The sequence below is a fragment of the Dermacentor albipictus genome, chromosome 1 (genome assembly GCF_038994185.2).
Source record: "Dermacentor albipictus isolate Rhodes 1998 colony chromosome 1, USDA_Dalb.pri_finalv2, whole genome shotgun sequence".
Classification (NCBI taxonomy): Eukaryota; Metazoa; Arthropoda; class Arachnida; order Ixodida; family Ixodidae; genus Dermacentor; species Dermacentor albipictus.
Genome location: NC_091821.1, coordinates 158624719 through 158649919, shown reverse-complemented (window position 1 = coordinate 158649919; position 25201 = coordinate 158624719). Strand labels below are relative to the sequence as shown.

At 43.6% G+C, this 25201-nt stretch overlaps 1 protein-coding gene across 9 annotated transcripts in view; it reads left to right on the top strand.

Annotated features, from left to right (window-relative positions):
- Mvd (mevalonate diphosphate decarboxylase) overlaps nt 1-25201 on the top strand; it is a 121868-nt gene that overhangs the window by 71531 nt on the left and 25136 nt on the right. For 6 of the 9 annotated variants that reach the window (XM_065442877.2, XM_065442885.2, XM_065442819.2 and 3 more), the window contains one exon: nt 6491-6556. In XM_065442877.2, the coding sequence (XP_065298949.1) occupies nt 6491-6556 (66 nt within the window). Of the gene's footprint in view, nt 1-6490; nt 6557-8703; nt 10059-12755; nt 12919-13011; nt 13159-16066; nt 17104-25201 lie in introns of those variants that run through there. The other 3 variants (XR_010567133.2, XM_065442859.1, XM_065442870.1) reach the window with 3 other exon arrangements.

Below are 25201 nucleotides of genomic sequence, written 5' to 3'. Positions count from 1 at the left end.
CCTTAGACTTCTGTCAACCAAAGGACCAGGCAGGATTCCGTAAAGGCTACTCAAGAATAGACCATATTCACACTATCAATCAGGTGATAGAGAAGTGTGCGGAATATAACCAACCCTTATAGCTTTCATTGATTACGAGAAAGCATTTGATTCGCTCGAAACTTCAGCAGTCATGGAGGCATTACGGAATCAGGGTGTAGACGAGCCGTATGTGAAAATACTGAAAGATATCTATAGCGGCTCCACAGCCACCGTAGTCCTCCATAAATCAAGCAACAAAATCCCAATAAAGAAAGGCGTCAGGCAGGGAGATACGATCTCTCCAATGCTATTCACAGCATGTTTACAGGAGGTATTTAGAGACCTGGATTGGGAAGAATTGGGGATAAAAGTTAATGAAGAATACCTTAGTAACTTGCGATTTGCTGATGATATTGCCTTGCTTAGTAACTCAGGGGACCAATTGCAATGCATGCTCACTGACCTGGAGAGGCAAAGCAGAAGAGTGGGTCTAAAAATTAATCTGCAGAAAACTAAAGTAATGTTTAACAGTCTCGGAAGAGAACAGCAATTTACAATAGGCAGCGAGGCACTGGAAGTCGTAAGGGAATACACCTACTTGGGGCAGGTAGTGACGGCAGATCCGGATCATGAGACGGAAATAATCAGGAGAATAAGAATGGGCTGGGGTGCGTTTGGCAGGCATTCTCAGATCATGAACAGCAGGTTGCCATTATCCCTCAAGAGAAAAGTATATAATAGCTGTGTCTTACCAGTACTCACCTACGGGGCAGAAACCTGGAGGCTTACGAAAAGAGTTCTACCCAAATTGAGGACGATGCAACGAGCTATGGAAAGAAGAATGATAGGTGTAACGTTAAGGGAAAAGAAAAGAGCAGATTGGGTCAGGGAACAAACGCAAGTCAATGACATCTTAGTTGAAATCAAGAAAAAGAAATGGGCATGGGCAGGACATGTAATGAGGGGGGAAGATAACCGATGGTCATTAAGGGTTACGGACTGGATCCCAAGGGAAGGAAAGCGTAGCAGGGGGCGGCAGAAAGTTAGGTGGGCGGATGAGATTAAGAAGTTTGCAGGGACGGCATGGCCACAATTAGTACATGACCGGGGTTGTTGGAGAAATATGGGAGAGGCCTTTGCCCTGCAGTGGGCGTAACCAGGCTGATGATGATGATGATGACATTCACAGTTGTCGCCTGCGATAAGCATCTTCACCTGTCTGTTTCACAGCATCTGGTGCCTTTGGAAGCATACTGCACGCTTTTAATTGGCAATAACCCAAACGCGGCGCGTTGCCTGCTGCAGACTGCAATCGTATGATACGTTTTCCAGCCGCTAGATATCATATAAACAATAAAAGGCGCGAGGCGTGCGCAATTGCGAATAGTAGCCATCCATCGCTCAGCTTCCTTTCAATACTCGTCAGCCTGTCTCGCGTGAAAGCGCTGGCGCGCACTCAGTTTCTTATTCCGGTGTCAGCGAATCTTATTCTGGGTCGTCGCACGCCGCATTCATAGCTATCGCCGTCAACCCTATTGCAATAAGCATCTTCACCTATCTTCTACTTCTGCTTCTTCCTTCCTTCGTTCTTTCTTTCTTTCTTTTTCTTAACAACGCGTGAGGTGTAGTGCTGTTAAAAGCATACTACACGCTTTTAGTAGGCAATAACCAATACGCACCGCCATTCCCCGCTGCAGGCAGCGTGATGGGAGCGTCACGTTTCACTCCGGTGACATCCGGTGTCGCCCACCAGCTCGATTTTGTTTCGGTTTCCCTTTGCCGCCGTAAAATACTACGCAATAAGGAAATAACGAAACACATATCAGGCTGCCGGAAACCCACCCGTTCGACGCGTGTCGGTGTCTCACGCCGCAACAACTCGCGCAATGCTTTGCCTTACACAGATGTCAGCTACCAAGGAGTCTGTCAAATTTTTTTTGTTACTTCGGTTCGTGCATTTTCCTGGTTAATACGCTTTCCCGCACGTTTTTTCTTCAAAGAATGTATGGATGATGTTCTACTGTATTTGGATGACATGTTTACAGCAGCATTATTTATAGATTATGAACATTTTCTTGCCAGGTTGAAAAAGTGTTTAGTGCCCTTTGAATAATATGTGCTCTCTTCAAAATTTATTTATTTATTTATTTATTCATTTACCTCACAGGCTCCCGAAGGAGTATTGCGTGAGGGGAGGATACAGGGAATTACCAAAAAAAGGAGTAAAAAGAAATTATACATTGTTAGCGAGTAAACATGAAAGAACAAATATCTAACAATATAAATAACGGGATAAATGAAACAAACGACTGTGTGAAGTAACAAAAAGGTACCAAGAGATTATACAAATGGTAGGAGGTGAAGGTGGAAGAACAAGTCTGTAATAGTGTTAAAGCAATTAAAACAAACATTCAAACAAAACAAAAAGAAAAACCTATACAACTTCGCAACAAGTATTTGCTTAGGTGCGCGGTATGGTTTAGTTGTGACGAATTATGGAAATAATATGCATAAGCGTGCTTTGAAGGATACTGGGTCAAGAATGTCAACTATGTCATTTGGTAGGTTATTCCAATGTTGAATGGCACGTGGTAACGCGGAAGAATTGAAAGCATTTGTTCGGCCAAAGATACGCTGGAAACTGAGATGATTATGTAAACGCCGAGATGTACGAGATGGACGAGTGAGCGGCAGAGTGGACGGGTGCGTGCTATGGATTATCTTGTGAAATAGACAAAGCAATGCTATGGTTCTTCGTGATTCAAAAGATGAGAGAGATAAAGATGACTTAATGCTAGTCACGCTAGAGTCGCGGTGATAGTCTCTGACAATGAAGCGGGCGGCGCGGTTTTGGATCGATTCGAGAGATGCGATTAGGTAAGCTTGGCGAGGTGACCAGATAGGGGCTGCGAATTCCAGTTGTGACCTTACAAAAGTCTGATAAGCGATTTGTCTGGTGAGGACAGGAGCATCACGAAGGTTGCGTTTAAGATAGCCGAGCGTACGTAAAATCAAAATGTTTAGTTGCCAGTAAGTGCTTGTGGTGTCGTCTTCCTTTGCCTTAGTCTGTTTCACTGCCTTCAATTCATAATGAATGTGTACCGAGTCACTCAAGTATTAACATGTAGTTAGTTTGATTTTTTTCATAATAGTTTCATTTTCTGGACAGAATTTGTATTGGTGTTGAAATGGTGGAACTACCTGCATTTCTTATAGAGGATAATTTGTGTTTCCTTTTCATACCTTGGAGTACCATTTGGCTGCTAGGCCCACAGCTACATTATTTTAATGGGATCCATGCCAAACATGACAAGTTTTATTTGCTGGCATATCACAGCTGTATGCAGAAGAAGCACTTTGGAAGAATCTCCGTTTTGTTGAAGCTGAACACTGAACCCATTGGCAGTCAGTCTGTCACACTCTTTCAGTGCTATCAGCCTTGGTCAACGGAGATTAAGTTGAAAATTAAGCATGTACGGGTTCTGTGCTGGCAGCAGTGGCAGTGAGGTGGTGATGTCTCCAAGCAAGCAGCTGGATCAGATTTTTTTAGGGTGCTCTGCAACTTTCTTATTGCAGTTTGGTGCAATATTTTCTAAATTGGTGTAATGTTTTTATCCAAATCTTCTTTAATTGGCCAGAGTACAAAAAAATAGTCTGGTTTGCTTCAAACTGTAGCCAAAAATATAACCTCAGTTTCATCACTGTACCACAGTGGTAAATTGATACATTTTTAAACTGTGGTATAAGTTGCACGGGACGCGCTAAGACCAATGAGAATAATTCAATAAATTGTTCAAAATACGGTTACTTGGCTGCACATGTGTAGCAAATTATTGTGGCCACTGTTAGATGGTTCAGCGTGACCCACATTTGTCTTCATACCACCAGCGACATGCTTGTCCGATTAAGGCTTAGCGTGACGTGTGCACCAGAGTGCTGGAAAGTGTGCGAGGTGATGGCACCTGCAGAGCTCATTGCTAGGCGGCAATGGGTAAAGTGCATTTGTAACCACCAACTAAGGAGCACAGCCATTTTGATCATGTTGCCAGGTAGCAAACTGCTCGTTGGAGTTTTCCAGTGCCGATTCCACAAGCAGCATCGCGCACTGCTAGATTTCAGCCTAATCAGTGCAAAATTATCACTAAATATTTATTTTGAGGTCAGAAAAGTTCCTCATATTCATTTTAAAAAAATTTTGGCTCCATTAAAATGAAATTTTAGAAATTTGTATGAATTCGTTATGCCATTAGTTTTTTGTAACTCATTACCTTATATTGAGGTTTGACTGTTTTAGATGAAGGTTTTTTTGTCTGTGTCTCTTTATTCTTGAAAGTAACATTAATTACTTGTAATTCGGTGTGGGCAAATATGGATCATATACCACACACTAAATATTCGGTATTTCGAAATGTTCGAAAGCAGATATTTTGCAACAACCGAATGATAGTCTGGTTGGCGCTCCTTGTTTGCTAAACAAAGTGTTGCAAATTATCAGGAGTGAATGACAAGTTTCCAGAGTGATGCAGCAACAAAATTAGTAATGCAAGCTTTGTTTTCGGTTTCTCAGTGGAGCTATACATGGCATCCGACTTTTTCTTGTTGCGAGTCATTTCGTATTTTCGGCAGGCATGTAGCAGTTTTATCTTTTGTACTGCAACCTTTTATTTTTATTTCAGCTAATAAAAGGGCACTACAACATTGATACATTGCGCTTTATCACTTTTTCTTCTGGTTATGCTACACATCACCGACACTCACAGACAATAACACCGTTAACTAAAAAGAATTGCTTCAAATTTTCTTTTCCTAGAACTATTGTTGAATGAAATAATCTTACTGATGACGTTGTAACGCAATGCTCACTGCCATTGTTTGAGTCGCATCTATGTTTATGTAGCGAGTGATTTACTGTGTGTGGTTCAGTTACTGTTTGCCTTGACACATAGCGAATGACCTATGTTATGTACCACTGTATTTTGCGCTTAGATTTTTCAATTTCACTTTGTATCCATTCTGCGAAAGTCCTAGAAACAGGACCAGAGTATCATTAATTAATTAATTAATCAATCAAATAACTAAATGACCTGTGATCTTTTCCTTGCAACCAGCCTTTTTACGTGTGTCTGCAGTGTATACATCTTTCAGGACCCTTCTTTTCTTCATTTTTCTACTTCTATTTTTTTTCAAAAACCATTTAAAATTTTTGGAAAGATGGTCATACAGCATTCTTTTTTGTAAAGCTTGTTCGTAACCAAGCTCTAAAGTTGTTAAAGGCTATTCATGCAGTTGTTTTTAATGACATGTAGTGATCTTATGTTTAAAACTGATTCTTTGTACCTTATAGCTGTCTTTCTTGCACTAGTCAGTACAGGAGTGGTATATCATTATACTGAAATAAGTATTCCTGCTGTAAATATATGCATTTATGCTTGAATATTCTATTCGAACTTTGATGCTTACTGTTTGTATTCGATCCTTATTCGAAAAAGTTGATATTCACCCACCTCTACTTGTCTCCTCAAACCAAATTACGTATATTGTGAGGCTGTGTACAGTAAAAGCTCGTTAATTCGAACCGCAAGGGGAAGCCGCTTCAGTTCGAATTAACGAAAGTTCGAACTAACGAAAGTGAAGGAGAGCAACAGTACACTGCGATTTGGAAGCAGTAGGGCATGCGAGAAATTTGGCGTGTCAGAAAGTGATGGCGTGTGCTGCGGGCACACGCCATTTTCAAGTCGAAGCTCTGGGTCCGACTGTGCCACACCACCGATGTCCACCGAAACGAACGTTAGCCGAGGCTTAACACTATCACAATTATTCGCGACGGCCGATACCTCCTAAGCTGAAAACAGAGGTGCACAACCGATGAAGACTGCCGAGACAAAGACGCTGAACATGTGAAGGTGGCGAAGGCCCTGATTCGTTGGTTCTCGATTGCAAGCGCAGCTGCGACGTACTTGATTCGCTGTGTTTTGGCGCTTGCCGTGCCATCTCCGTACAACATTAGCAGCTGTACAAGATTTGCAAAGCCTCCGAGATTCGCAACGGGCAAGAAGTCTTGGACGTTACGTAGAACGGAGAGGTGGCAGCCGCCACTGCCTTCTGGCTGACTCCGCGTCGGTTAGATTTTTTTCCGATTTTGCCTTCTCTTGCCGTTCTCTCCGTTTCGGAGGCAATACAGCCTTGTGTGTAGGCAGTAGGCGCTTTTCTCTGGCCGTGTGCCAGGTGAGCGTAGTTCGAATTATCCGTGAGGGAACCTTCTCGCGTTCGAATTAACGGACTTTTTTATACATAGACTTCTGTGGAGCTTGGCCGGACCAAATCATACAGTTCGAATTATCCATAAATTCGAATTATTGAAGTTCGAATTAACAAGCTTTCACTGTATATCAAAATAAATGAAGGACCTACTTTTGTATCACATTGCCACATTTCTTTTCTCATAGAAGCAAATTTTATTCTCTTCCAGGAGCTTGTGGAGTACATGGCCATCAATCCACAACGAGATGCGATCAAGTTTGCTATCATCACGCATGTGAGAATATTCTGCCTTGACGTTACAAATGTGCACAACTTGTCGTCCGTGGTCATTCCTTCCATGTGGTATCAGCATATTGCATGAAGTGTATCATGTTGTCCATTGGCTCCTCTTTAGTTCATTTGTTGCTTCTGCAGTTGATGGTCTCTTGGAAGAAGGTTCATTTAGACAGCTTTAGCTAACATTAGCATAATAGCAGGGTTAAGAAAAATAATGTTACTGTTCCGCAAACAACTTCGCAGAAATCGAGTTTTAGTATAGTGTAATAGGGTAGTTTACGTACTGGAGGCTATTCAATTATGCTTCAAATTTTGCATGCTTAGTGCACATAAGTGATTTTGTCTGTTCACCAAGCTTTGTGTGTACATCAGAAAAGTGGGGGAGGCAGCACAATGACAGCCGGGAGCCCATTGTACAGTTAAACCCCAATATAATGAAGTCAGTAAAATCGGCAGTTTGCTTCGTTATATCTAAATTTCTTTACATTAGAATTCAACATTTTGTGCAGATAAGTACAGTCACCGATAGACTTTTCTTACACAAGGGAGCGAAAATGTTTTCAAATTACTGGGTGTTCAGAAAAGCACATTTGAATCAGGAAAAACTTCATTTTGTTGAATTTGAGAGTCGGCAAAGTAAGATATGGTTTCAGGCCGTGTTGACAATATCTTCACATCAGTAGTATGAAGTGAAGCCAGCCACACTTTTGCGTACATTCCACGCCCGCAGCTGATAGCATGCTGGTAGTATCACCGGCAATGGGATGACGTTATCATGAAAAGCACCAGCAGTGGGGAGCGAATGTTTCATCTGCCGTTCACTTCAACGCATCTCCAAAACTCAAGATTATGCAACTTCCAGTACTATACGTGCAGGAAGTCAGCGCACATAATGCCACACCTTCTCGGCATCATTGCACACGCAGCAGATTACCTCTAAAACTGGGCATAAGGTCTGTGCATGCGGTCAGCCGTGCTAGAAAAGGAGACGCACTCCAAGCTGCCCCCCCCCCCCTTTCATGCTATTGCGAGCTTGCTCTTCTTTCCCCTTGCTCGTGTGGGAAGATGATGCTCATCAAGCCACCATCCTTTTTTGTTCGCCCTTGCATGCTTTTATTCGCACCCAAAGCATACAGCCTGTGGGGCATGATGGGATCTTATGGCACTTTATATGGAACACGACTGCTTCACTTCATTGGTTGCTCTTGGTCATGGGCGATTTGAGAGGTGCCTTCATAATCAGCCATTCGTAGTTTAACCACTTGTCCATCTGCATCCGTGGAAGGTTCCCTTTGTTGCCTCGGTATTCCTCTGCGACGGTAGTGAAATTTCGTTACATTGAAATCGTGTATAAAACACTTTGCTATATTGAGGTTCTAAATGCACGATGTTCTAGGGACAAGAAGTTATAAGAAGTTAAATACTTCATTGCATTGAGAATTTCGTTATATTGAAGTTCATTATATCGAGGTTTAACTGTATTTGTACTTTCCATGTCTGCCAATCCTTGGTGAAATCGGCACAAGCCTGCCATCCCTGGCCTTCAAGATTGCCTGATCTCAGAGGCCTTATGTCATCGCGGCCAGCTCTCAACTTTGCCAATAGGTGGCGCTGTATTCTCAAAAATTTCTCTCGTTAGGCCTCTATGCATTCGAAATGAAAAGTGATCTCGAAAACTCTGCAAGCTTATCCATAATACTCTGTCGTTGAAACGGCTCATTTCGATCTTGCTATTACACTAAACATGCTAAAGTTAAAGCGTCTATTGACTAAGCATTAGTGTCCACTTAATTTGTATCCTGGCATACTGCAACTTGTCCCAATATGCGTTTTCCCTGTGTGAGCTCATTCATGCGACGTATGCCACTTTCCATATGTGGTGTCCGCTGCTGCGCACTGCACTTGGTCCTTGTGCATTATGTACGAAGACTTTTTCACACTTTTTCTTTATTGTGCAACCTTGTGTGTGGTGCGATGTTCATGCCTGCAACCTTTGAACTTTGCGCTACCGGTGAATGATATGCTATAACTCCTCCAACTCCATGGTTATCTGCCAGCGATGACAAATGAGGTAGCCAAAGAAAGGGGTAGGGGGGGGAAAGAAATATTCGCTGCTGTGGCTCAGTGGTTGTCATTCTTCTGCAGGGCACGAGGCCATGGGTGTGATTCCTGGCCACAATGGCTGCGTTCCTATGGAGGTGGAATGCAAAACTACTCATATGGCAAATCAGTTCTGCGGAATCCCGCAAGGTGGAGGAGGGGTCTTGAAAGGGAAAATTGTCATCCACCCAAATGCTGCACGAAGCTACAAAGGAAACCCATGTTCTCAGGAAAAAAAAATTCGCAGTTAAGGAAAAATTCGTCCTGTGCCAGGATTCAAACCCGTTATCGCAGAGCGAGGGCAAATTAATTGACAGCTTGAGGCATTGGGATAATGAATATGGAAAATCACTTCTGCGGAAGCCCACAAGGTGGAGGCAAGTACATGTAAGGGAAAAATTGGCATCTACCCGAATTGTAGCTGTTCCTCCGGGGTTCGAGTTCTGTACTAGAGTGAATCTTTCTTCAACTGCAAGGCTTTCTTTCTGAGAAACCCATATGGGTTTCCTTTGTGGCTCTGTGCTAGAATTGAGAAAATATAGACAACCGTATTGCTCTCAGGCCATTCAAGATTAAAATAGAAAAGTTTGTTAAAATTCTAGGTGTCATTTTCTCAGAAAACATGTCTTGGAATGAACATCTGAAAACTTTATTACCAAAATTAAGTCGAGCCGCCGGTGTATTAAGCCAGAACCATCACACTTTTCCAATCAGCATTAAGAAGATGTTATATTTTGCACTCTTTCACTCTCACTTACATTACTGCATGCTAATATGAGGAAACACGACAGCATCGAACTTGCAGAAACTCTTCCTTATTCAGAAAAAGGCACTTAGATCAATAGAAAATTCCTCATTATTAGAACACACAGAACCACTCTTTCACAAACATAAAATTCTAAAAATCCACAATATATACAAATACAAATTATTAAGAACCTATAAAAACGCCACATTAGGTAGGGTGAAACTATTCCAAGAATTATCAAATCTTAGGAAAAATACAATTTCCTACCCTTTCCGCGCCCCCATTATAGGAAAGAAAAACTTGACTACGCCCTAAAACTATACTTAATGAGCTAGACTGGAAAAGTGTGGGCGTTCTGGCCTTTACTAACAAAACCTTATTTGACCTGTTTGTTTGACTGTATTGAAACTGCTTATGCTTCTAATTGTTCTTGTAATTGTCATTTGTGATGGGATTGTCTGATTGTTTCTTTATTTGCTGATATGTTTATATAACTGAATCCAGATAACAAATCGTCGTGTCACTGCTGCTGTACGGGTGGCTAGAGCTTAGTCAAGCTGCACAGATACAGCTTTTTTCTCTGGCCCCCTATTTTTGCAGTAACAATGTATTGTCTGCGGCGAAAATAAAACTTGATTGATTGATTGATTGATTTGGGTGGATGCCAAAAAGCTTGTTATTGAAATTTAGGGCCCTTGTGCCCCAAAACTCCACATATCATTATTGAAATTATTATGTAGCCCTGATCCACTCACAGCCCTCATAGTGTGCCTCATAGGCTGTGTGTTTCCTGGGGATAACCCTGTAGTCTGATTTGTAATTAAAGAATAAACTGAGATGTTCCTACAATCCTAGGGGCATTGTAAAATGTATGGCAGAAGTCGCTCTTTAGGTTTCGCTCTCCTGATTCATGTGTTGAATGGCAACGGTTGCTATGGGCGCTTATCCTTTCCACCTGGCATGGCCTTAGTTAGCGGGGAGGAGGTGCGCTCAACTCTCGTAGGATGGAAAAAGCAAGCAGAGAGGAGGAAGAAAAGGTACCCTATATGTTAAAGGTACTTGGATGCTTCATAGAACATGACATCAGGGCCTGTCCTCAGTTCACTTCTTCCTACATGCCCTATGAAGACCATCGTATGCGTTGGTTGCGGGTTTTAGCCTGGCTGCGTTTAGATGGTGGTTGAATGCAAAAATGCTTGTGTGCCATGTATTTTTGCATTCCACCACCATCCTCACTTCAGCTCGTGCGTGTACGTGCTCATGGATTCTCGCGAAATAATTTTCTGTGTCTGTTATCGGCCACCAAGTGCTTCACTGTCCTCCTGTAATGACCCAAAATTGCCCCTCTTCATGCTTGGCAACTTCAGTTTTCCAGACATCAGGTGGGAAAGAGACCCAGTTTCCTTAAAACACAACTCGGCTGAAAGCAAAATTTTTAACTTTTTGTCAGGACTTCAACTTAACTCAGCTCGTTCACTTTCCCACTCGCATAACTCCCACTTCCACTAATATTCTAGACTTAATACTTACCACTGCATCAGACCTAGCTTGCTGCTTAACTCATTCACCGCAATTAACGACCACTCTGTAATTCACTTCACTCTACGGGCAGGGGTTTCCAACAAGAAAAAGAACGGGGTCATCCAAGACTACAGTAAAGCAGACGTTACTGGAATGAATAGGGAATTGCAGGCCTTTGTTGATCGGTTCTTTACCGGTGTTGAGCAGCGATCAGTTGAGGACAATCGGTTGCTTTATAAAAACAAACCCTTGTCTCTGATTCATCGTTTTGTACCTAAAAGAAAAGTTTCATAGACTCCTCACTCTTCATAGTTTAATAGCATGTTAAAATGCATGCGCAAGAAAAAGAAGCGGATATTTCGCACATATGAAAAATTAGCAGCCAGAACAGATCGCTGGTCTTGCTATAAAAAATTCAGTCGAGAATTCTGTACTGTGCTTTCAAAAGCCAAGAAGGAATTCTTTGATAAAACTCTTCCTTTGTTGCTGCATTCTAACCTCCATAAATTTCCTAGCATTTTTAACGGTACTAAAAGGACACGCACTCAATCTAATCTAATGTTCCAGTAGTGCAAAGCGAATGCTGCAATGTCATGAACAATGTGTTCGTTACTCATTTTCATAAGAGGACCTCCACAGTATTTCCGCATATACCAACAACCAACATCTTACCAATGGATCCCTTCGCTATTGATGCAGTTGATGTCGAAAGGCTGATTGTCAATTTAAAAGTGTCTTCATCGGCTGGTCCAGATTGTATCTAATCAAAAACACTGAAATGTACACAAGTTTATTCTTCATTGGTATTGTCAAAGCTTTTAGAAGGGTCATTACAGATATCTACACTGCCCTCTGATAGAAAGATAGGGAAGGTGGTCCCTGTGCATAAATTTAGTGATGTACATTCTCCCAGTAATTACCGTTCCATATCATTAACATCCATTCTAGTAAAAATCTTAGAACATATTATATACTCACACCTCATTCAATTCCTTGAGTCCAATCGCTTCAGTATTTATCAGCATGGATTCCATAAAACAGTTCCGTGCAAAATACAATTGATATGTTTTACTGATGACTTATTTAGTAATGCAGATTATGGCTTTGATGCTGATTGCTTATATTTGGATTTTGCTAAAGCATCGGACTCCGTCTCACACAGTCTGCTTATCTTCAAGCTTAATCAACTTAACATAGATTCCTGTGTACCTGCATGGATTAAGTAATTTCTCTCTAACCGTAGTCAGTATGTGACAGCTAATGACTGTTGTTCACCTAATTCTGCCGTAACATCTGGTGGTCCCGCAAGGGCCGTTTTGGACACTCTGCTTTTCTTGATTTATATTGATGATCTTCCTGCTTTCCTTTCTTCCTGGACTTCAGTGCAACCTTCAGTGCAATCTAGATAGGGTATTTGAATCGTGCAGTAAATAACTCATGACACTTAATACAACTAAATGTAAAAGCATGCAAGTTTCTCACCACACTACTAATTATTGTCCATGTACTTACTCTCTCAATAATATTTCATTGCCATCTGTTTACAGTTATAAATACTTTTGTGTTCACATTTCCTGTAATCTTTCATGGAATGAGCACGTCAAATATGTAACTAACAACACGAATCGCATGTTTGGTTATCTGTGTCAAAACTTTTTTGATACCCCATTGCCCGGAAGTTAACACTTTACAAAACCGTGGTACGTTCTAAATTAGAGTACGTATGTGCCATGTGGGATCCTACTCAGACTGCACTCATTCAAACTCTTGAAGCAATTCAGAATCGCGTAGCACATTTCATCTTATCGAATTATTCGTGTCATTGCAGTGTCACAGTTATGAAGAAAACCATAAGCTTGCCTGACCTTCCATTGCATTGAAAATCATCTCACCTTAATCATTTTAACAAAATCTATTATTATAACGATTTGAAGGACGTCCTGTTTCATCCAACTCACTACATATATTCAAGGACCAATGATTGCTTCAAGGTGGGTCTGCCATATTGTCGCACAAGATTGTGTAATGACTCCTTTTTTCCTAAAACAAGCATCGATGGAACTTAATGACTCTTTTGTTCCTAGAACAAGCATTGATGGAACCACCTTCCCTCCAAAATCGCAAGCATAACTGATGACCACGAGTTCAAGATCACTTTAAGACAAGATGCCTTTTAATATTCTCTTATTACTGTATGTCTTGCCATTTTTTCCCCCCATTCCTTTCTGTAGTGCCTTTGGGCCCTGAAAGTATTCTTCATAAGTAAATAAATAAATTATATGAATGTTAAAGAAACTCTGGTGCTCAAAATTATTCTGGAGTCCTACACTATAGCATGCCTCATATTCAGATAGCGATTTTGGCACGTAAATCTCCAGAATTTAATTCTAATTTAAGGGGAAAGGGAATATTGGTTCAAAGGTTTTCAGTGACTTGATTTACCATGATGGGTTCTCTACAAGGCCTCATTTGTGTAAACGCAGCTGCCTCGGCATGCACAGGCATCTTGCCTCTCAGGAACAGAGCGTTGCCAATGGCCCTTTTAACATTTAAGTGTAGCCAATGGAAGTCAGGAAATATTCCAGAGTGAATCAAGCCACCAGTTGTGTCTGCCTCTTGTAGTCCTTGATCACAGCTGCACTGTGTTTAGCTCATGCCACTGCATGTGGCAAAAAGTTGAAAAATAGCTATTGGTCATTGGGACTCTCTATCATTCAGAGACTCTATCATTGGGACTCTATCATTAATCATTCATTCTATCATTCATTGGCATTTGGGATATTCTACATACTTGACTCTTTTATTTGCTGCTCTACACTATCTGTAGTTACAATCACTTGAAAAGTGGTTGTTGTCATTTCCCGCCGCTGTGCTTTCTTTTTCCGCTGGTGTAGCACCTTCATCATTTGACGAAGTCTGTCATCAGGGCAAATCCCTATGGTAACAGGTGTTCATTATGCGGTATGCTCATTTTTATTGCTGCCTTGCATTTTTAGCAAGTCTCATGTGGTCTTGCTTTGGTCATAGAAAATTTCCTCATTGCAACATTTGTTTTCATTCTGTACTGGATTCAGTAAAGAACAGGCATCCTCGAACTTAATCAAGTGATATCAGATATTTTTGCCTTATCAAGTTTTCAATCACTGCCGGATATTCCTTCATGACCTGGTGTTGAGTGTACCGAGAAGTTTTGTTTGTATGCAGTTGCTGCACTCTTTCTTTTTATATATTGTCATGGTGCATGGTGGAAGTACCACTTTACTTCTTTCATTCTCTGAAAGCAGCCTATGAATCTCTGTATATAGGATGTCTGAACTATCATGTACCAAGTTAAAAGAAAAAAAATTAGGCCTTTTATGCAAATGAAGCCAACCGTGTCTTGTTAGCAGCAACCTAAAAAAGCATCTCATATTTTTTGTTCTCTAATAAGTTTGTAATGATTAACAAACTTTCTAAATATTATATTTACTAAATATATGTCAACACTATGTGCCTTCGAAATCATCAATTTTAAGTGTTCATGGTGCACTATTCTATAGTTGATTTTTGTCACACTTAAAGCCCGCAAGATGATAAAAAGATTACCACCAGACTACACTCCCACATGCAGCAATGACAGCACTCTCAAACCAGCTCAGTGGGAAGGTAATAGCCTTGCCCCTAGAGCACCACTCTGCATAGTATGTTGTGGGTTGAGCTGGCTCTGAAGTGAATGGCACACACCAATGATGCATGATTGAAAAATTGCGGCATCAATTTCTCATTAGCAAAGCAATAACATGCTCCAGGAGACAAAAGACATAGCTTTTTTCATTGTCCCAGTAAGAGTTTGGGGGGGTCGTGCACTAGAGGCAAGGCAATTACATTCCCGCTGAGCCCGTTTGAGAGCACTGTGGTGCTACACGCGGGAACGTAGAGAGCCACAATATTTTGCACTCTTGGTTATACATGTGCAAAAAAGAGCCACACAACGATGTCACCCTGCAAACAACTGAAATTGATGTTTTCGAATTCGCCCTAACACCTAGTGTTGATATATTTGTTATAAATATAATTAAAAAGTTGTTTACGGATCGAATATTTAGAAAGAACACAATATACGATGTGCTTCCTTGGTTTGGTGCCAACAACATATACAGTGAAATCTCAATATAACAAACATCAGGGGGCCGCTGTAAATTGTTCATTATTCTGAAAAATCTTTTTAATGAAAGCCCCAAAGTTAACCATTCCACCCATGATTTCATCAGTTCATAACTCATCACCATATGAGCTATCCACGAAAATGTCACTGTTAGCTGTCAGCACGCGCTGTTGCTATTTTCTATACATTTTGCCGCCACGCACTACCGAAACTCCATATGATAAGAGTGATGTGCGCAAAACAGACAATGACGCCGAAAAAACTACCGACAAAAAGGTAGCTCCATGTCGCTTCCAAAGCGCAATGTTTCTTGTTTTTTGTTTGTTTTTCGCATTTCATGCCATAGACACCGCACTTGTCTGGCACGAGGCAGACACCTGATCTATGTCAAAGCGCAAGCGCACATAAACGACAGCATCTGAAAAGTGCAAAGTGTGACTGCATGGCATTCCCGCGAGTATGGAGGTTACATACATTTCACCGCGTGCGTAGCTAGTACGGCCGCAGAAAGAAGCGCCAAAAAAAAGATCTGTGAGCAGAAAGAAGGGTGAAAGAAGAAAGTGACACACCTTCGTTGCTGGGTGACACTTTTCTGGGTGGAGCATGCGCTCGTAAAACCTGATGCATCGTTGCCTCCGCTCACCCGCATTCTTTTTTTCTTGGGCCGTCTCAGATTTTCTGAAACCATGTGCCACGACGTCCGCTCTGTTAGCCTACTGTTTCGGCTTCTGTGAAGGACACATGGAAATCTAAGAATCCCCAGATTTCGGAATATGAGTTCGTAGTACTGAGGCATTGTTAACATCACAGGGAAACTGAATAATGATCACTGTTCTGAAAGGTTCGGTATGCTGAAGTTTGTAGTACTGAAATATCTTTACATTGAAACAATAAGGAGTCAGCAGGGTATTTCTCAAAGTTCATTAATCTGAAAAGTTTGTTAATGTGGTGTTCGTGCTAATGAGGTTTCACTGTAATTGCTTTCATCTGCACAGGGATGGAAGTGCTTGCGCCGATTGCGCCATCTTGCGCCAAACCATTGAGCTGTGTCAACCTGTGCCAAAACACTAACTTCAAATGAAGTGGCCAGCAGGATGTGCGTGTTCAGTGGTGACCACACAACCATAGACATGTGTTGGCTACCGCTTAGCCCTGCAATCAAGCCTGCGCAATCCATTTCAGCGTCAGCATCTTTGGAGTGTGGGTGTGTGTGGTGGCATAATTGTAACTAGGCCACAAGAAAATGAAAACCGTTTTGTGCTATTCAATGCAGTAAGAATGTTTTACTAAAGTGTTACGTGTTTCTGTACATGCAGACCAAGTGAAGATGATTTGAACTGGCTTTCATTTCATGGGGTAGTCTGGAAGGAAAGCCACGCTCATTGAATAAGGTCATACAGCCTGCTCAGCATGTAGTCGTTAGTTTCATTATACATTTTATCACTCGATTTTGCGCTGTATGGGCACATCTGTGCCAATTAATTGGCGAACACCACGTATTCGACATTGTAAGTCTATTTTGCATGTGTACCACGTCCGGTTACCAGGATGATAGCACAACACGCCGACAAATGACCTGCTAACTTTCATGAACTTCCTTGGTCACAAATATCGAATGGCAACCGCAATCGCCACTCAAATTAATTTGCACTCAGGCTACACTACTTTCTGCCCGGCCACACCACACAAAATCAGGCTCTTGCCATTGCAGAACGCAAGCCAAGGATGTAAAGTTTCGTATTTAGTGAACCTTAGTGGCCAAATTGTAGTCGTAATTAAAGGTTCGGTGAAATCGCAAACCTCCAATATTGTGTTCGCGGCAACAATGTTCACGACGCGACTTGTGCAGATTGAGTCCAGGAATTTTAATAAACAACCGTGCAGTGCATCAAATATCGGCTGCCATTTTACATTGCCTTTATGGCGCCTGTGGCATAACCGCGAATAAGCCCGAACAATCTAGCTTATTCAATATATCGATCAACAACGCTGACCCAAGAGCCAGTAAACATTTTTATCTCCTTATTTTTCTAAAAAAATATCTTGGAGCTTTTTCTTGCCGAGTGATGCGAAATACTAGTAAATGTGCAATGACCAGTGCATCACTTCACATTTATTCTGTGGTATTCTGCTATCTTAACTGGAGGCTGCCAAGAATTAAAATTAGCAGAGGGCACCGCGCGAACGACATTAATTGTACCTTGATGGCTGTTGTTCATGTGTTCATGGTGGCCACTGGGAATATTTCTCGTTCATTGCGCATGAATACGTTTAATTAGCTAAATTTGTAAATTTACCTAATCGATGAGATGCCAATGAAAAAGTTGTGGATGACGCTTACAAATGACTGATAATGGCATTTTAAGTAACCTAGGATTCGTGAAGACTTATTTTTAACGAGAAAGCCTGTGAAATAAACTAATAATAATAAAAAATGCTGTGACAGTGCCAATGCTTCTGCACACCAAATATTGCATAAATATTTACACAAACCTAGTCAAATAGGGGCACTAGGAATGAGCTGTGCGCTTTTTTCTCATCGCATCAGCAGTTTTTGGCGTGCATCTTCGGTTCCTATCATACGCAAAGTAGCACGATCTTGTAACGGTTCACTTTCCAAACCATTATGAGACTGGTCCAGGTTTGCATGTTCATACAATACACAGCGCACTAGGTGATGACGGAAACATCCGAGACCACTTATATTACTGGTGCGGGGGATGTGTTGTCACGAGGATTTTAAGAAATTCCTTGGCTTTTCCTTGTTTTCTTTTTTTTCTTTTTGTCGGAAAAAAGGACCACACAAAACCAAAGTTGCTATATACGCTGTTGTCGGTCATTTCTCAACCTATTCTACAACTTTTGCAGTGGCACGTTATTGAATAAGTAAGGTAATAAATGTTGTTTTAATTAAGTACTAGTTACTTGTTCATAATAAAAAAAAAAACTAGCATTAACACAAGCCTATCAACAAAGAGTGGACGCTGTTCATGGAAAGCCCTCAGTCATATTTTTCTTGGCCACATTTGGTTAGGCACATCAGGTATGTAACTTAATGGCAGTTTCTCAGAAACCTGTATGGGTTTCCTTTGCAGCTGCATGCCACAGTCAGGTGGATGAAAATTTTTCCCTGTCATGAATTTGGTCACCTTGCAGACTTCCGTAGAACTGATCTGCCGTAATCTAAGTGTTCTGCAAAGTCAAATAAGAAACACTTTTTCTTAATAGGAACACTTTTTCTTAATATGCCTGTGTTTCACTCATATTGACGTTTACCAAGCTGCTCCAAACGCGTGTTTACTGTTCCAAGGTGTCAAATTTGCTGCTCCCAGAGCTGCTCCGAAACTTCCGTCCCTGTCTGCATAGAATATTCTACTTGGTGCATGACAGCCTGGGACACCCCTGTATACTGCTTGCTGCTCTTGCCGTGGGAGAGCTTGATTTACTTATCTAACAGGCTTGAGGATAGTCTCCAGTTTACCTTTTGCTGGGTTCCTTGAATTCATTTGCAACAGGGGTTTGCAGCTTGCTGTCTGTTCTCAAGTCACAGGTGGTTGCGACTATTCTTGTTGGTCTCTGTAATTGCCACAATGCAAACATGCATAATATTTTAAGAGTTTCATGACTTCTGTGGCATGGTTTCATGCAGATAACTTGCATCATTCTGTCTGATTGTGCCTTTTGTTGCAAAGAAGCAGTTCTTGGTTAAATATGGTAGTGTCTTTACAAGGTGGAATGTCCTTACAATCGTTCCCATCTTCAGTGCAAGTCTAGTGGCATGTCTGGTGCAATCAGGCTCATCCCAATCTTGGGCATGGCAAATTGGTTCACCATAGTGATTACATATTGTAATGTGTTCACCATAGTCATTACATGTTGGGTTTGGTATTGAAAAGTGAGGCGGAATGGCCTTGCTCTCCTCCAGTAGCAAATTGCAAATGGAGGGATGTTTGGTATAACAGTAAGTTCTGCTGTGGTGGGTTTCAGCAGGCCTGTTGTCACATACACTCTGCGTAATGCTTGAAGCTGTTGCCAGTTTCATCCTTGTAGGTGATAGCAGTAGGCGTTTTCGATTATGTAGTCTTGGACTGTCCGCAAACCATCCACGGCTTCCGGTTCGACTAGCCGCGACATGTCCTGACAGAAGAGCATGTCACAGTTGCGTGATCCAGCTGCCAGGGACTGTCCAAGGTTTCACTCAAAAGCACCGTCACCAGTAGTCACTCTCCTGGCTGCCGCCGTCTGCTCATAGCTGCTTATAGATATCCCCACTACTCAGCAAATTTATTAATATGGTGTAAGAGATGGCACAGTCTCGATGGCCATGTCGCTGGCACAACCATAAAGCTTACATACTGGAATCGCAGGCTGAGAGCCTACAACATGTTCGCAAAGCATAGTTTACGTTGCGCTTTTGCTCTTCATGCCACTTAACCCCTGTAATTAAGCTAACTCAATGCCTGCAAAATTTAAGCAGAATTCCCACATGAACATAAACAAAATCTCGATTGTACCATATCGCTGTTCATGAAAGTGCCCACCGATATCCTCAAAGCTCATGAGACCATCTACGAAAGGCCTGATGTGCATCTCATACGGAGTGCATGTACACCATCTTAATTGCGCACATCAAAAAGCAAACACTCGAACTTGAGACTGTGGGGTTCTCACTCGTGCTCTTGGGACAAAGTAACGACAACACAGTAGTGCAAACAATCACAAGGGCATTTATTGCACCTTTCATAGATCAATGCCTGCTAGCCAAGTTGCTATTCACAAAACATGCCGGTGGGCGTGCGACAAATCGCGAAAGTCTGACTCACCGCGACCGAATAACGAGTGAATATGTTCGCCCCATGCTGGACATCAACACCTGGTCATTCTCGCGTGTGGTCACGCGAACAGTGGCGCTTTTAAAGGAGGCCTCGTGAGACGGTCTCACAGAAGCATGGATTGGCGCACGCACGGAACGTCTGCGCCACTTTCCGACCCCAAGCCGAAGAGGAAGAGCCTTCTCCTTTCCACGCCCAAGTAACCCCGCCGTTAGGTGGCATTAGCACAGCCACACTCGCGCCATCTCTCGCAATGCGCTTCAACCACATTGACTGCCGCCGGCATGAGGCCACGCGGCAAAGCCGGATCACAGGAGACAGGAGCTATGCGGGAAAACAATGTATCAGGGGATGCATGAGAGTCGTGCATCCCCACAAGACAGAAGTGGTCAGCATGTGTGAGAAGCAATTGGTGAAGCTCTGATTGTATATTACCCCAGCTACCGCTGAGAAGCAGCCACATGAAATATGATATTGTTACAAGCACGGGGAAAAGGAGTTTATTTAGGCGTGCGAGAGCAAGAACGGCAGCCTACGAACAACAGGAATGGCCGCTGCACAGTCTTCGTTTTTCTCTTCTCGATCCCCGCGTCCCTTTTACACGCTTGGACGTAACATATACCTATCCTCGCAGACAAAGCCCACTGGGTGAGTCAACTAGCTTGTTGTGGCGTGCATGATTCCAACCGTGCGACATGCGCGACTTGTGTCCTAGCAGAACCTCTACCAGTGTTCGTGAGGCGCGCGAGAGTATAGTTCACTTCGCTGACTTTGTCGATGACAATATACGGTCCATCGTAGTTTGCCAGCAGCTTTTGGCACAAACCGCGCTTCCTTGTAGGAGTCCAAAGCCAAACGAGGTCACCAGGGTGATGCGTAACAGGCCGATGTCGTGCGTCGTAGCGGGCTTTGGAGTTTTTTTGTGATGTCAAAGTCCGCAGTCGCGCAAGTCTCCGAGCCTCTTAAGCGAGGTATAGCGTATCGGCGACCGTAGGATTGTCGTGGTGGTAAAAAGGGAGGACAGTGTCGAGCGTATACCGGGGTGGTCGAGCATATAGAAGGAAGAAGGGGCTGTAGCCGGTTGTCTCGTGCTTGGCGGTGTTGTAGGCGTAAGTAATAAATGGTAGAACTTCATCCCAATTCTTGTGATCGGACGCAACATACATGGAAAGCATATTTGTGATTGTTCGATTGGTGCGCTCAGTGAGGCCGTTTCTTTGCGGATGATACGGCGTCGAGTGCCTGAGCTGGGCCGAGTTACATAAACGCACAAGCTCTTCCACGATATCCGCCGTGAATTGACGTCCCCGGTTGCTTATGATAACACCAGGTGGTCCATGACGCAGAACAATAGCGTGAAGTAAGAAGAGCGATACTTCGGTGGCGGTGGCTGGTGGTATAACCGCCGTCTCGCAATATCGCGTGAAATAGTCGGCGCAGACAATTATTTAGTGGTTCCCCTTAGATGACTTTGGAAAAGGGCCTAACAGATCAATTCCAACTTGCCGAAAGGGTGAGCTGGGAGGTGGCACAGGTTGAAGGAGCCCAGATGGGGCAGTGGTTGGGCGTTTCCGACGTTGCCACTGTATGCAGCTGGCGACATACAACTCAACCGAATGTCGCATATGGGGCCAGTAAAAGCATTCTTGAATGTGATAAAGGATGCGCACAGTGCCTAAGTGACCGGAGGTAGGGTCATCGTGCATAGCCTGAAGGATTGCTGGCCGGAGACCCTCCGGCACCACTAGAAGGAAGCGTGCACTCGTGCTTGAGTAGTTCCTTTTGTACTGGAGCTCGTCACGTAGACAGTAGCTGCTTGTTGCACTTGAATGGGCAGAAGTGAAGAGTGGCTCCAATTTGGTGTCTGTCCGTTGTTCTGCTTTGAACGCATCAATATCTGGAAAAGCGGATGTCACAGAAGCGACGAGATGATCAAAATCGTCTGCGTCGCAATCCGTTGTGGTAAGCAGCATACGGGAAAGGCAGTCTGCGTCAGCGTGTTTTTGGCCATTCTTGTAGGCCGAAAACACGCTGACGCAGACTGCCTTTCCCGTATGCCGCTTACCACGACGGATTGCGACGCAGACGATTTTGAAGTTTGAACAGTGAAGTTATATTCCTGCAACCTCAAAGCCCAGCGCGCAAGGCGACCACAAGGGTCGCGAAGGTTCATGAGCCAGCACAGGGAATGGTGGTCTGTGACGACTAGGAATGGGCGTCCGTACCAATATGAGCGAAATCGCTGAACTGCAAAGATTACAGCGAGGCATTCTTGCTCTGTCACCGTGTAATTTCGTTCAGGTTTGCTTAATGAGCGGCTTGCATAAGCAATCACGTGCTGACGGTCGTCATAACGTTGGACCAAGACGGCACCCAGACCGACGCCACTAGCATCAGTGTGGATTTCTGTCGGCATAGTAGGATTGAAGTGGCGAAGGATAGGTCGGGAGGTCAGCAGGAACTTCAACTGATGAAATGCAGACTCGCACTCGGGTGTCCTCTCAAATCGTGCGTCTTTATGTAGCAGATTTGTCAGAGGATAAGCGACGTGAGCAAAACCAGGAATAAATCGGCGAAAGTAAGAGCGAAGACCCAGAAAACTACGAAGTTGCTTCAGTGACTGCGGTGCTCTGAATGCCTCAACAGCTGCCATCTTGAAGGGGTCAGGCCGGATACCGTCATCAACAAGATAACCCAGCACAAGGGTTTGACGGTCACCAAAGTTACATTTCTTGGAGTTCAGAACCAGGCCGTTTTTGATGCAGTCGAGGACAATATCCAGGCGCGTATTGTGCTCATTGAATGTGCGCCCGAATATAACAACGTCATCAAGATAGCACATACAGATGTTCCATTTTAACCCACGCAGAATGGTGTCCATGAACCTTTCAAAAGTTGCTGGAGCGTTGCACAAACCAAATGGCATCACATTGAATTCGAATAATCCATCTGGGGTTATGAAGGCTGTTTTCTCCTTGTCTGCCGGGTGTACCGGGATTTGCCAATATCATGAGCGCAAGTCCACTGAAGAAAAATAAGAGGCCTAATGAAGGCAATCAATTGCATCATCAATTTGGGGCAGCAGGTAGACATCCTTCTTAGTCACGGCGTTTAATCTTCGATACTTGACGTAAAATCTCCAGTTACCAGCTTTCTTTCTGGCGAGTATGACCGGAGCTGCCCAAGGACTCGAGGACTCTTGTATTATGTCATTTTTCATCATGTCACTCACTTGTTCTTCGATTATCTTGCGCTCGTTAGGCGACACCCGATAAGGCTTTTGCCTGATCGGGTGCGCAGATCCCATTTTGATAGTATGGCGCGTTCGTGACTCGGGAATCGAGAACACTTTGTCCGGCTGCGCAAAGTCAAACACTGACAGATGCTTAGAAAGCATATCCAACAAGGTATGGCGCTCCCTTGAGCTGAGCGACTTGTTTATCATAGACAGAAGCTTTTTGTCTGAGATGTGGCGAAGGTCAGCAGGTTCACAAGGCGGGTCTGTTAGTACGGCTACGGACGAAGACATGTATTCTGTAAAGTAGGCGAGTTTCAAGCCGTCTGGAAGCAGGACAGGTTCTGCCGAGCAGTTTGCCGTCCACAAGCCAGCACGCCCGTTGCCGATAGATACCACTCAGTGAGGGACAAAAATGTTCTTCTTCACACAATTTAGATGCATTGGCTCTACGGAGGCATCGAAACTGTCTGGAACTTCACCGCGACATAGAAACCGGCACGCGCACAGAGGTGGACGCAGGCACAACAGTATCTGCAGACACACAAAGTTCACCTTGACTGCAAGTCTCCTCTAAGAGCCCGGACGAAACATGGCCGTCGACGCAAACTTTCCCCGTGCGACAATCAACGGTCGCACCACACTGCCGCAAAAAGTCGATGCCCAAAATCACTTCGTGTGTCGATCAGGCAATAACTACAAACTCCGTTGCGAAAACTCCACCAGCCAGGGATACTTCAGCAGTGCACACACAAACGGCATAACGACTCGCTGCTCACTCCACAAAACGTTGCAGCCTGGTCCCACGGAAATACAACTGTGTGCCCCAACCGACCTTTAAAACCGAGACTCATTACAGATACAGTTGCTCCGGTATCCACTAAAGCCATTGTAGAAACACCATCAACAAGTACATGCACTTTGTTCTTAGTAATAGCAACTGCAGGGGGCATTTCTGTCGATAGCACGTGTCGAGCGACCTCACCCCCATTGGCCACGCTAGCTAGTTTTCCGGTTGTGAAGGCGAGGCGGAGCGGTGCACTGGCGATGGAGATTCACGTAAACGTGGTGCACGAGAAGTTGGCAGTGGCGTCAAACTCCTATCAGATGCCGGCGAGCGGCTCTGGAAGCTTCTCTGCCAGTAATCATTGCCAGGAGGGATGCCAGCTGACCAAGAGGTGGTGTATGGCTGTTGAGTTGTCCTCGTAGGAGGTGTGGTCCTTGTTGAAGACCCCGATCGACAATTCCACGTTGTTGGGCGACGATTGCAAAATCTCGCTATGTGGCCCGCGACACCGCATTGGAAACACACCGGCAGATGCCGCAAATTTCGGTGTTCTTCCATGTAGTCACGCATGTTGCTGTCGACTGCATAGCCAGCAGGTGGGTCCCATTCATCACGGCTAGGCATCGGCCGCCGGGAGGCGTGCATGCGGCGAGGGCGTTGGTCGTAGTCATGATCTTGATAGCTTATGGTGCCTCTCGTTTGTGAGGTAGACCTATACTCGACGGTCGCTGAATGAACCGTGGGTTGACATGCGGTCGAAACGGCCGTGTTTCTCATCTCATGTGGTAAGTACGCACCAGCGATGCCGGGTGTACAACGCAACATCTCTTCCTGATGGAGCAACTCTTCGTAAACAATCTGCCGTATTGTTGATGGAAGGTCAACACACGAACTCGGGTCTACACTTGCCACCGTTGTGACATTAGCCAAGCGACCAAACTTTGGTATTATCTGTCGCATCTTCAGCGTCTCAAAGGTCCTGCAGTGGCGAATGACGTCAGACACGGAATCCAAGCTTTCCTTGCCGATCAAAAAATTGTAGACGTCTTCGGCTATTCCTTTCAACAAATGTCCGACTTTGTCATCTTCAGACATTTGAGAGTTGACTATTTTACACAGTTTCAAAACTTCTTCGATATAAGTCGTACGGGTCTCGCCGGGAATCTGAGCTTTTTGCGAAAGCGTTTGTTCAGCACGTTTCTTTTTTGCGCTAGAGTCTCCAAAACACGCCCTGAGCTCCTCTACAAAAAGCTCCCACGAAGTGAGCGTGTCTTCG